General features: G+C 39.5%; 1 protein-coding gene across 3 annotated transcripts in view; it reads right to left on the bottom strand.

The window, feature by feature from the left end:
- The window catches only part of arap2 (ArfGAP with RhoGAP domain, ankyrin repeat and PH domain 2), a 166,904-nt gene that overhangs the window by 32,459 nt on the left and 122,127 nt on the right, over nt 1-12,318 (bottom strand). For all 3 annotated transcript variants that reach the window (XM_026162146.1, XM_026162148.1, XM_026162149.1), the window contains exons 16-19: nt 12,054-12,156; nt 11,114-11,312; nt 876-939; nt 146-309 (exon numbers count right to left, since the gene is read on the bottom strand). In XM_026162146.1, the coding sequence (XP_026017931.1) occupies nt 146-309; nt 876-939; nt 11,114-11,312; nt 12,054-12,156 (530 nt within the window). The remainder of the gene's footprint in view (nt 1-145; nt 310-875; nt 940-11,113; nt 11,313-12,053; nt 12,157-12,318) is intronic.

The raw sequence follows: 12,318 nt of genomic DNA, 5'->3' as shown, positions 1-12,318 counted from the left end.
AGCATGAAACTCTCATCGCAACACAGTGCACTGGATGAATCAGCTGCTCAAGGGGAAATCATAATAATAGTAATGCAGAACTTTCTTTTTTCAAATTAAAGAAAAACAACAAACTCTTTTAGCTGAGAGATACAATGTAGCTCACCATACTGAGTGACAAAAGCAATGCAGCTGTCGACTATAATAGGAACACCGTTTTTAGTCAGCTGTTGGTCGCCGAGCGCATTGCCGTCTGTGCCAGCAGCCAGTTTGATAGCAGAGTGCCACACGGTGAAATCCATCTTGTTGAAGCCATGAATGTAAACTGTTCTATTTATATACATGTGAAAAAAGAGAGACAGAAACACAGTAATTACTGGTGAAGAATGCCATCCTGTGATTTGCCCGTACAACACGGCGCTTCCTATTCGATGACCTTAAGTTCATATATTTAGAAACGCGCTGCTAAGTCATTAAATTAACAACCGACATGATTAAAGGAATCCAAAGAGCTTCTACAGAACACACGTCTATAAACAACCGCTGGTTTCCCAGTAGGTTTGATCAAAAAAAAAAGAAAGAAAGAAAAAAAAAAACATACAAACAAACAGCAATTAAAGACAAAGTTTTATTGCACAACGCTAAAAGCGAGACTAAACTGGTTGGCTTGTGCGAGGCCTGCGATGCTACGTGCCATCTCACACCTTCTCTCTAACTGAGGCGAGGTTTTAATTACCTTGGATGGTTACAGTAGGTAAGGTGCATTTGGACTAACAAGACAAAAGGCTGAGTTGAAGCTAACAGGACCGCATAAAGCATATTGTTGCTGTATTGCTAATACAGTTCCAATTAGCACAGGCTTTTTTCCTCTCCCTCTCCCCCCCTTAGAGACATACCTTCCACACGCCACCATCAGCAGGACTTGGATCTTGTCCTCACCCTCAGTATGTGTGGAGACAGCTGGAGTGGGGTTAAAAAAAAAGGCAACAAGGTTTAGAAAATGCAGGCATACATTCAAATGAGCAACATCTTTAGAATTATTTGATCTCACTCCAAAGCCTGAGAAAACTTTCGCCATGGAACTTGAGAGGTGATGCATTCATTCATCGGCTCTTAAGTATACATTTGCTGTTTAAATCAGTTAAATAACACACTGCTAAAATATATCTAGACATATCTGACTGGGCTTTTCAAAGGTGTAGGTATACACTGGGAAAATGAGATAAGTGAGAAAACAGTGCAGTGATGGAAAATGCCAAATGCATTGGAGTTAATAGCGTTTCCTTGTTGTAATGGGAAACATGATTTCAGGCTGTGTGCGAGCGTCTGACGGCCGAGTTAAACAAGCGAGGGAAGTGGGGCGTAAACACTGGTTTCATTTGTCATCAAGGTTTACATAAATTTGGTTGAAATGCAACTAAACAAGATTGCACTGTGCGCAGTATTTAAGACATCAAATAAAAGACAGAAAGGAAAGGAAAACAGATACAAGGTTACTGGCATTCCTCTTTTGCAGAATCAATCTTTTGAAATCGGAATAAGAGTGTATGATCCACAGAAACTGGGCTCAGGGACTCGAGCGCTCTGCCATAATCTCTTCTGGGGCTTCAAACAGCTGCTTGGATCATAGCAACAATCACACGCAGCAGAGAAAGTACAAAAAAAGATATGAGGCTCTGCACAAATCTCCTAGCAACAACATCTGGCACTTTCATCACACTCGAGCACTGGTTGTGCTCACATATATAGACAGAAAGATACAAAATCGAAAAAAGAAGCAGGACTTCACCTTAAAGAACTGTTGAATTTTGGAGATTGGTCTGTACCCTCAGTAGAAACACTTGCTATACAATTACATGCTTTGTTACAGAAGATTAAAAATCGGGGGGAAATGAGTGTTTTCGCTTCGTTTCTCCTCACAGAGACAAATCCTGTGTAGAAATCTAGTAAGTAACAGTAAAAATAGCAGCGCTGGCCCCAAACAGCCAATCAGATGGTCAAAATTTTGTGTGTAGTTGAAATTCAGTTTCTATAGTGTGGTGGTGGGCGTATCTACTCATTACTAAAGTACAGATGGATATAAGAGTGTATTTGGTTTCTTCTTGGCTGACTGTATCCATAAAAAAGCTATCCTATACGTGTGCTATAGCTTGTAACAGCAGGGATGTGGCACTCAAAGTGTCCTGCATAGAAATATATAGGAGAATCCATAGTTTACCAACTTATTTAAATATTATTTACTTAAAACCACAGTTACTAAGGCCTAGACACCAGCTGGTGACCACCTAGAAAAATCTGATCACTAAACATATACATTGCCCAACCAATTGGTGGGTGGTTAGTGGGTGTCGCCATGGAAGATGCTAGCTTATCTGTAAAATAAAGTATAATGCAAACTGGAAACGGATAATTTTCGACACAAGTAAAACGTATTGCTGCTACCAAAACATTTGAAAAAGTGCAATTTCTCTATGGTAAATGAAGTGGTTCTTATATAGCGCTTTTCTACTCTGAGCACTCAAAGCGCTTTACACACCTTGCCTATGAAGGTAAATGTTCTCCGTTTCCTGTTTGCATTGTATTTTTCACTACTAGTTGGCAAGTAATTTGCGAGTGTTTGCAGACTAGCTGAGATCTTCCATGCAAACTATTGGTGACCGCGGCAACCTACTGAGGACCAAAAAAAATCACAAGGTTTTCAGTACAGCGCTGTGCACTTCTGTGTGACCAGTTTCATGCTAGCGACTGCAAGCAATCAGTCGCTAACTGGTCAGGAAATATACATGTTTACCAAGTGACCAGTCTCTACCAGGCCTGTGTTAAAAGGGCAGTAACCTCTGGCAATGACTCATTTTTCCCTAACTACCGGTTGTTGCCAGATGGTCCCCAACAAGACTAGTTCTCTGTGATTGAGGACTGAGGTACATGATTTGAGCCTGACCAATTTATCAGCAGGCTGCTGTTATTGCTATTACTTTCTATTGGCCAATTTGAAAGTGAAAGTTTTAAAAGTAAAGAGCTTCTGTTATGTGTTGATGTTGCATAGTTTGCCCACCGGAGGGCACTGTGTAACACATGTTTTTGGAACACCACAAACACGGTAAGCAGCAAAATCAGGCAAAGCATACACAAGTATACACAAGTATATAAATAACATATACGTTTTATGAAAATCCATAGATACTTTGGAGTATTGGATTTTTAATTAATCAAAAGTCAATCATTGTATTTATTTAGGACTCTGGTAGAATAAGCTAAGGGTGATGGACTGGTTGGCACACAATGTTAAGTTAATGCTGTGTACACAGAGGAGGAACATCATTTGGAAGATAAACACTTTCAAACTGCGTTTTGTGGGAAGGTTTTTGCATCCCGGTGACCTCTGAAATAAAACTTATGGCTCTCGCCTCATTGATTTAGGCAGGAGCTCGGTCCTAAAATAACTGTTCGATGGCAATAAGCTGGCTGCTGACGGGAAAGACGTGCTTCTACAAGGACTGCTGGTTACTTTAACTCAACTTTAGAGTGTCCTTCACACTTTGTTTCTCCAGGATTAAACAAACAAGATATAATCTATAAATTGGAAAGCTATACAAGTCGAGTTATATTGATTTTCTACCTTTTTCTACCCTTTGCTTTCAGTCGTGCTAAAACTAACCCCACTATTAATCTGGTTCAGTCAGACTCTCGGTACCCTGAGGGGAAAAAAATAAGAATTCCTATGTGTGTAGTTTATTCTTTGTGTGAAATATCCATAACTGTCATTACTTTAGAGTGACAAGAAAAAAACTTTTCAATTTCCTCTACTGAATATTTAACAGACTGATCAATAATCTGTACAGACACAATTCAATTTGTTGGCACAAGCGAGATAGACGACTGGTAAAAGCATTACACATCACAGTGTTATTTTGGCTAGCAAATCCTTTGTACTCGTATAGGCCTTTGTATGTTGAGCTAAACAGCAAAAACTATTAATCCCCAAAAGTCTCTCTTAACAAGTAATTTGCTTTTTATTTTCTTTGGCAGATTTTCAAGGGCGCAGTGTTTCATTCTGATCCAAGCAACAAAAGGGGAAAGCAAAGAACTTCAGAGACTGATATTGACTTGAGAGAGGTTTATTAACAGTGTTATCAGGTAAATGTAAAACACTTGTCATAGCCGTTTGAACAAACACACAGCAATCCTCTTTTATCCATCTTACAGCTCAGTTGGAAATTTTTTATTACTTAATATGTTTGTGTGATAAGGAACTAATTCTGCGGCCTTGTTCTCTCTTTAATTTGCGCTGAGCTTCCTGGAGGAAATTTTCATTAAGTTTTTGTTCACAAAATGTGAGCAATTTTAAATCCACATTTCCATTAGCGCATTTTGATTCCCCTTTTTATTTTTACAAGTATTATGTGATAAGCTCACAATATGACCGTCCCACCTCTGCAGGGCTTCGGGTCTGATTACACACGGTGGTGTTTTAGGAACTGAGCTGTCAGTAAATACAACTGGAAAGAAAGAAAGTGGATTGTTTTTATTTTTTCCCTGTACTTGCAACTCCTGCTGGTTGTCTATGGCATGGAAAGATACTGTAAATAAAAGTCTGTTTGTCAGACTATTTATATGTTTTAGAAAAATGACTCATCTCAGTCATACAATAAAAGATGAGCATAGCTATCATGAATCAGACTGTAGGATTGATAACACTGCATGCTTATTGGCTAATGACTTGCAATTGACAAGTTGGTAGCCACTGATCTCGACTTATCTTCTTTCTGACTCAAATACTGACCAACACTTAAAAATTAACTTTATGTTTTATTCAATATGAACTGTAAACGACTCAAATCATCAGGATCGTGTTTACTGAGCTCACTAAGCAAGAGAGTAGAGGGCCCTTTTTCCATATACTTCTATGCAGCCAAAAGGCTTTGCAACTAGAGTTGTCGCCCCCTGCTGACCATTAAAAAAATGCAGGTTTAAGGGACTTCCACAAGCTATATTCATCTTTTTTACTGTCTGTGTCTCAATCACTGTTATAGCATACAGATATTCATTTTGAAAAATATGGAACTATTTACAGTAGAGCTGGGCGATAGAACGATAACGATATGTATCGCGATATAACTTTTACTCGATAGAGAAATTAAGCTATCGCGATAGACCTCGCCGCTCTTGTCCTCTTAAAAAAAAAAAAAAGGTCAGCCGATCCAAATTCAGTAGCGCAGAGCCGAACCAATTACAGCCGCAGCGTCACGTCGCGTGACTTGTTACGTACAGCACAAGTGCCAAGCCGCACGTGTGTTTGTTTGGGAAGCAGCCAGCGCGTAATGGAGGAAATGAGTGTGCCGACTAGAAAAATCAACCGAGCGTGACCGAAGAGAAAACAGATGATGGTTCCAATGCCGGAGAGATTGTCGAACGGAAGAGCCATAGAAGTTCCGTAGTTTGAAGGTATTTCGGCTATTTCAAGTCTGACAAAAAACAGAGTAGCGTGCACTGTAAATTGTGCCGAAAGCAAGTCTGGAAATACAATAAACTGGTGCATGCGTCACACTGTGCGCCACGTTATTGTTTCGGTGAAATGAATTTCTACAATACTGTTAATTCTACTCTCTGCAGTGTTTAAATGCTTACATATACACACACAGTTACTGTCCGTCCACACATACGACTCGGTTCTGCTTCTATGCCCCAGCTTTGTTTACTTTTTCCCACCGAGGCTTCTAGACTTCTGATTGGCCAACATTTCTGCACGGTTAGGAATCTAGCGCCACCTGCTGCTTTGGCATGTTCATAGCAGCGTTTTCCTTCATTTCTCCCTTTATGTGTGGACAGGATTATTTTTTAAAACGAAAACGGAAAATCTCAGTTTTCAAAAATACCCGTGTACGTGTGGACGTAGCCTCAGTCTCTGACTGGAAGCGCTAATTCGTCATTCGGCTTTTGTCAGACTAAAGTAACTGTTAAAACTGTTTGAAAAGCTCAGCTATACAACAAGGAGAGATTGAGAATTTCTTTTTAGTTCTCAGTTTATTTGATATTGACAAAAGTTAGTCAGTTTTGTCTGTTCTTCTGTAAAACAAACTAAGATTTATTTTTAGAATTAATATTTTGTTTCTAAGTGGAATTGACAATTTAGTCTATTTCGTTTGTTCTATTTTGAAACTTAAACGCCTTAGCGGCTGCTTTTTGTGTAGTTTGCAATATTTGCCTTTATTTATCTGAAAAAGTCTCATGTTCCTTAAGTACATCTACCCTGTTGAACTTATTATGGGAAATAAATATTTAAAAACAAGCTGCTGATTATTTCACATTTTACTTGTGAGCAACGGCACATTTAAATCTTACAAATATAGTTATTTGGCTTATATCGTGATAGATATCGTTATCGCCTGAAATGAAAAAAACATATCGTGATATGAAAAAATCTCATATCGCCCAGCTCTAATTTACAGTAAAGACAATAAAGCGGGGTATTATTTGGGGTGTGGTTACTTTGTGATCGGCAGGTACCTACTGTGTGACTGTGCAATATGTATGATTTCTGTGTTTGGTTTACTTATCACACGTGATGGCCAGTTTCAATTTCTTCAGTCGATTTAAAGGTCACTTTTACTGGCTACTAAAAAAAAGGTTCACAATTTTATGACGCTTGTCACACCGGCAAAAAAGGTTTGCGATATCCCTGCAAGTAGGAAAACCAGTGGTCAACAAGCGATTGCACTCATTTGTGGTATTTGGCAGTTGCACAGGTTACTTGGTGGGAGGCAACCTGTCTCCAACCAATCACAGCCTGACTCAAACTGACTGCAATCACTTTCAGACAGATTAGCAAAGGTTTGCTAATATTTGAAGTCTAATTTATAAACACAAATAGATTTGCCAACACGTTGACAGCAACTTAGTCAGACTACACCGAGAAGTGCAAGTCGTCTGCAACTGGTCTCTTTGAAATGGCAGACCTGACTAACTTGTCTGCCAAGTGGTCGTAATCTGGTTATGTTCCTATAAAAACAAGACTGTGTCATGATGTTTTGGCACCATTTGTATCTTGTTATCTGTAAGCACCCTATAAGCAATCTTGTGTATATGTTATTACAAATTGAGCTCTAAAGTGCTACAAGAGGTTAAAGAAATTCCAGGGAGGACCTTCATCAATGTATCTGGAAAAGTGGACTTACATGGTATTCCCCATTTTCCATAACAGCACCTTCAAACTTACTGATACTGTTCAGAAAAATCAAATGACATATAACATATTAATGTAACGTTGTAGCATGTCATTAAGAGAAAAATTCTAGTCTAATCCGAATTGGCTATTTCTAACGTTAGCATCCATTTAAAGATGAATTATCAGCGACTTTGAAACACGTGTTAGCTGTGACCGGCGATTGTTACATATCTTAAAAATGAGTTTTTTAAAAATCTAATTTTGCCTTAAACAAACCTCATTGTGGACACATTTTAAATGTGACTGCCAAATATGCTGGACAGCAGTCTTGTGCTGATGCCTATCTCAAACTTTAGATGATTGAGCAGAGCAGTGGGATTAACTTCCTTTTTTTCTATTTAGGCCAGTGCCGATAGAGAAATCCACTGAGAAAAATCGCACTGAATGAGTTTAAACTTAATGTGCTTATCTTGTTTGAAAACCTTTCATTTCACAAAGTTCTGGGTGGGAAGGCTGATTTGTGCACCGTGACAGGTTAATGATTATCGAGCTCTATCTGTCATTTTCTCCTCATTTTACTTTGCTTCTTGTTATTTGTGCCGCAGATATCTTGACACAAGACATCACAAAAAGATCAATCTCCTCTCAAGTACACAGCTGAGCCCCCGGGAAGCCGTTTTAAGACGTATTGCACTCTCATTCTTTTGGGGATATGATTCTTTTTTGTTGCTGTTAACAAGTTACAAGTGCTTCATAGTCAAGAGAAATGAATACCGAATAACTAGCAAGGAGCAATAAATCATTATGTTTAGTCATTGGGCTGAATAGAGAATAAATGACAGTCGAGGCAATTAAGAATAAAACGAATAAAAGACAAAAATTAAGGCTTGTGCTTTATCGTCAGTGGGAAATCTTTTTTAAATGCATTTTAGAGGTGACTGGAATGATTATAACTCTGGCAGCCAGATGCAAAAAAAAGAAAGAAAACATTCTCAGACATCACAGTTGCAAATAAAACTGATGCAGTCTGAGGTGAACCGTGCTGGAAACATGTTTTGTTTTTGTTTTTTTAATTGAAAAGTGTATTTATTTAATCCCCGAGTGTTACACAGGGGCACCTTTCATGCGGTGGTGTCACTGTAGAGAAAATAACAGTTAATCCCATGTCACAGACTGTGAATCCTAAAGGGATCCTTTCAGTGCTCCAGAACCTACCATCCCCTGACAAAACACAGTCCCTTCTGGCGCTAACGGCTCCCCGGCTGTGACAAATATGGTTTGAGAAAGCCGGGAATAAAAATGAACACCACTGCAGTTCTTTATCCCGCCCCAGGTGAGAAGATGGGGCGGCGCTCTGCGCGATTTGATCCATGTCGAGCTGTAAGTGGATTAAAAAGATCCATTGATTCTCCCCTCCTTCTGTTCGCACATCACACTGGCGCAATTCATTGAAATGTTCCAAAATCTTTATTATCTGCCAAACTATGCGTGAACTTTTGAGCCTTCCACGCTGACTGGCAGCCACTCCGCACCGACTGTCCTTTAAATAACTTGCAATTTTGCCAGAAATGAGAACATATTGGCAAAATTCGTGTAAGTGGGCTGTGGGAACAGTGCTACCGTGACACCCTCATACTGTGAACATTATGTGGCTTTTTGAAAGCAATGAATTCTTCTTCTTCTAAAAAAAAAAAAAAAAAAAGATCATGTTTTCATAAAAGATTTTGTTAGCAGCTCTGGGGAAGCCAAATCTCATCTGAATGACGATTGCCTGTCGATGCATTAGGTAATATTGACATTTACTGACCTCACTCTACCGGAGGAGCTTCTTATTCTCTCCTCTGCTCCTCCTCTCCGAGCTTGTCTTTTCTTTTTCTTCTTTTTCATATTATGGAAAACTAAGTTAGTCAGATAGAGGAGTGAGATTCAGCTGAAATGTGTAATGGTGTGAGAAGCTGAAATGTCTTTGCATCCTCCGACATCATTAAGTAGGTATAAATGCAAGCAGTAAGAGGGTGTTATGGATTGGTAGTTTTTTTGGAAATTACAGAGAGTATATGAAAATAGAGCGAATGCTACAAAGCCACAAATCTCAGCACATTCATCATGAAGTTACAGCAATTGACCGCTGACACTATCAAGCAGAAACAGATATGGTTGCTTTGGGCTCTGAGATTAAAAATGAAAAAAAAAAATCTGATTTATTGCCTATTAGAGGCCCACCAGAAGCTTTTTAAGGGATTGTTTGCTCATGTAGACTGTGGCAATTTAGGGAAAGCTGAGGTATACAGTTTGTGTTAACTAAGAGAGCAATATAACTTTTACTATTTAGGTTCAAATAAATTTTATGTGTACATAAGTCAGTAATGGGTTTTCTTTTAAAGGCAGTCAGGATTAAAGTTTGGGGGTTTTATAGTAATTCAAATAAGTCCCACGATCCCCCTCAATTTTTCCTCTGCATGAGTTCCAGATTGCTGAAGTCCAGGGAAGATTTTGTCAGTGCCAACTGGGAGCACCTGGACCCTATGTTCCCAAACTGTAAAAATGTTGTTGCCACGTCTTTTTGTCTTTCACTCACCTGCCTGTCTGCTAGCATGCTAGTAGTCATACATGTCCATACCACTGATCCCACCAGTTTCCACATCTAATTAGATTTGCATTTAATGTAGCCAAGTTTTTTTTTAAAGTTACTTTGTTGAAATGCAAATAGTGTGCCAAGCCTTTTTGTTGCAGCCTTACGAGTTAGGCAGTGACAAACTGGGGGCTCGTCCGGGATTCAGACACGGGACCTCTCATGTTTAAACTGAGAATCATGTCTCTGTTCTAATCCTATAAGCTAAACTTGCAGTCATGTAAAAAAGAAAGTTTTTCAAATGAATCTCTGCAGTCCTGTGAAAGACGTACACCCTATGATTCAATAGTTTGATGAGCCAGCTTTAACAGCAATAACTTAAAGTAATGGTTTTCTGTATGACTTCTTATCATTATTTCACATCAGTGTGGAGGAATTTTGTCTCACTCTTCTTTATGCTGCTTCAATTCAATGAGGTCTGCAGACATTTTTTATATACAGCTCTGCTAATGTATTCAGTATTTTAATCAGGCTGAGGTGTGGACATAAACTGGGCTATTGCAACACCTTTTTCAGCCATTCTTCTGCAGATCTGCAGTTGTGCTCGGGATCATTTCCCTGTTGCATGACCCAGTTTCAGTCAAGCTTAAGGTGTCAGACAGACAGCCTCACATCTGACTCTCGAATACTTTGGTAAACAGAGGAGTTTTTGTCCAACTCAAGGACTACAAGGTGCCCACGTCCTGTGTCTTTTCCTCTTAATTCCTATGGAAGCAGTAAGGGTGTATGTCATTTTGCACAGAACCGCACAGCAGTCCTGTGCATGTGACTCCCCCCCCTTCCCCACATGATTATACTTGTATAATGCATTTTGTCTAATGAGTTTTTCATATGATTGCTTTACATGGTGTCGTTACTGTTAGGTGGCTGAGTTGGTGAATTTAAATATATGAATTCAAGTATGTGTGCAACAATCTGAATCTTGAAAGCAGTACACACACAGTAGTGCACACTTGTACTTCTGTGCAGTAAATGTGTCTCAATTCAAAACTGGAGAAAAGACAGTAACCTTGCTATTGATGTAATGCATTTTTTAATATACTTGGATAAGATGATTCATGGTTATTTGTCAAAAAGGAGAAGTAAAGCCAAGACTTTCAGGAGCCAAACTATGTTATCATGGACAAAAAGTTATTAGAGCAAAGTTTCTTCAACAAGACAGGGAGGGTCTGTCTATTAAATTCAAGTTTGCTGGACTTTCAGTCCTGATTATGCACCACTGAACCTACGTTGAGTTACAATATCTAACTTCTTATCTGGCTAATGATACAGACGGCAACTTCACTGAGCTCCCAGCATGAGCACACAGTGAGAGGCAGGGGGGGAAAAATGCTTACTGAGTTCTTGCAGTTGCTTGAGTTGAAGTACTTCCTCCTCTCCCTCCTCCTCTCCTGAGCTGAAGTGCAGGGAAGAGCCTTCCAGCATAAACCAGCCCATCCTCCAGTAGTACAGGTCGTGACCTTCTTTGTAGTGGAGTCTGCCAATCAGTTCACTCTCTTTCCGCACTAGTCCCTCAACTTTAGGTGGGATGAAGCACTGCGGATCCGATAAGTAAACAAAAAGGAGTCTTATTTATTAGGAATGTCTATAATTAAAAACACTGGCAGCGGCCAGTGCTACCCCTCAGCCTCCTAGTACTTGCATTGTTATTGTAAAATATTACATTGACAAGATTTTCTGAAAACTTGACCACTGACCTCTAACCTTTGGGTCAAGGTCACTGAGATTCAATATTTTCTGAGATTTTTAGTGGATACACCTGTGTTATCAGTTTCAAAATCCTAGGTGACGTCCCTGTCAAGAAAGATACATCCATGATATAAATTTGAAACTTCTATGTTGCTTTGATCTCGACTGCCCGGCAGGGTGACGACAACAGCCTATTTTATTGTTTTGTTTTTTTTTTAAAAATGTGAAACTAATAGCACAGCTGAAGCCTCATTTTCCTTAAACAGACACCCGTAGACACATTCACTGCTATTCTTTAGACACTGTTCTGTAATTTAAGCAGGAACACTCAACTGTGCCTAGGTCTAAAAACGAATTGATTAAAGATGCTGTGTGTTGCAGTGTCCATGATTGGGTTTCCTGGGAGTTGAGGATAAAACAGGGACAGGTTTGTGTAGTGTTGAATGATTCTGTCAGTACGTGAGGGAAGGGAAAGAGAGACTACATCTCTTAATGAAATAAGCAAAGGTAGGTTGAGGCTCACTGAAGACACAAAGAAAATAATTGTTTACGAGTGTCATTGTGCACTGTATCTGCAAACTGTGTCACCTTTGTTAGCGCCTGAATCCAGTCATGCTGCGTTTCCTGTGTTTCCGCTCCGAAAATCAGCAGTCGCTCCGTCTGCAGGTACAGCTCCACGGTAAACACAGCCCTGCCAGAGATGCACAGCTCACTATCAGATACGAGGAAATGAGAACGGCCTAACAGACACACACAGAAAAACAGAAAACGGCTAACGAAGCATCCAAATCTAGCTTCAGTTTTCACGCGACCAATACATACGTTAAATCCAGGCAGATCTGCTGGGCAGCTT

This window comes from Astatotilapia calliptera, chromosome 3, assembly GCF_900246225.1.
Source record: "Astatotilapia calliptera chromosome 3, fAstCal1.2, whole genome shotgun sequence".
Classification (NCBI taxonomy): Eukaryota; Metazoa; Chordata; class Actinopteri; order Cichliformes; family Cichlidae; genus Astatotilapia; species Astatotilapia calliptera.
The sequence above is the reverse complement of the archived record's forward strand: the minus strand, read 5'-3'. Positions and strand labels throughout refer to the sequence as shown.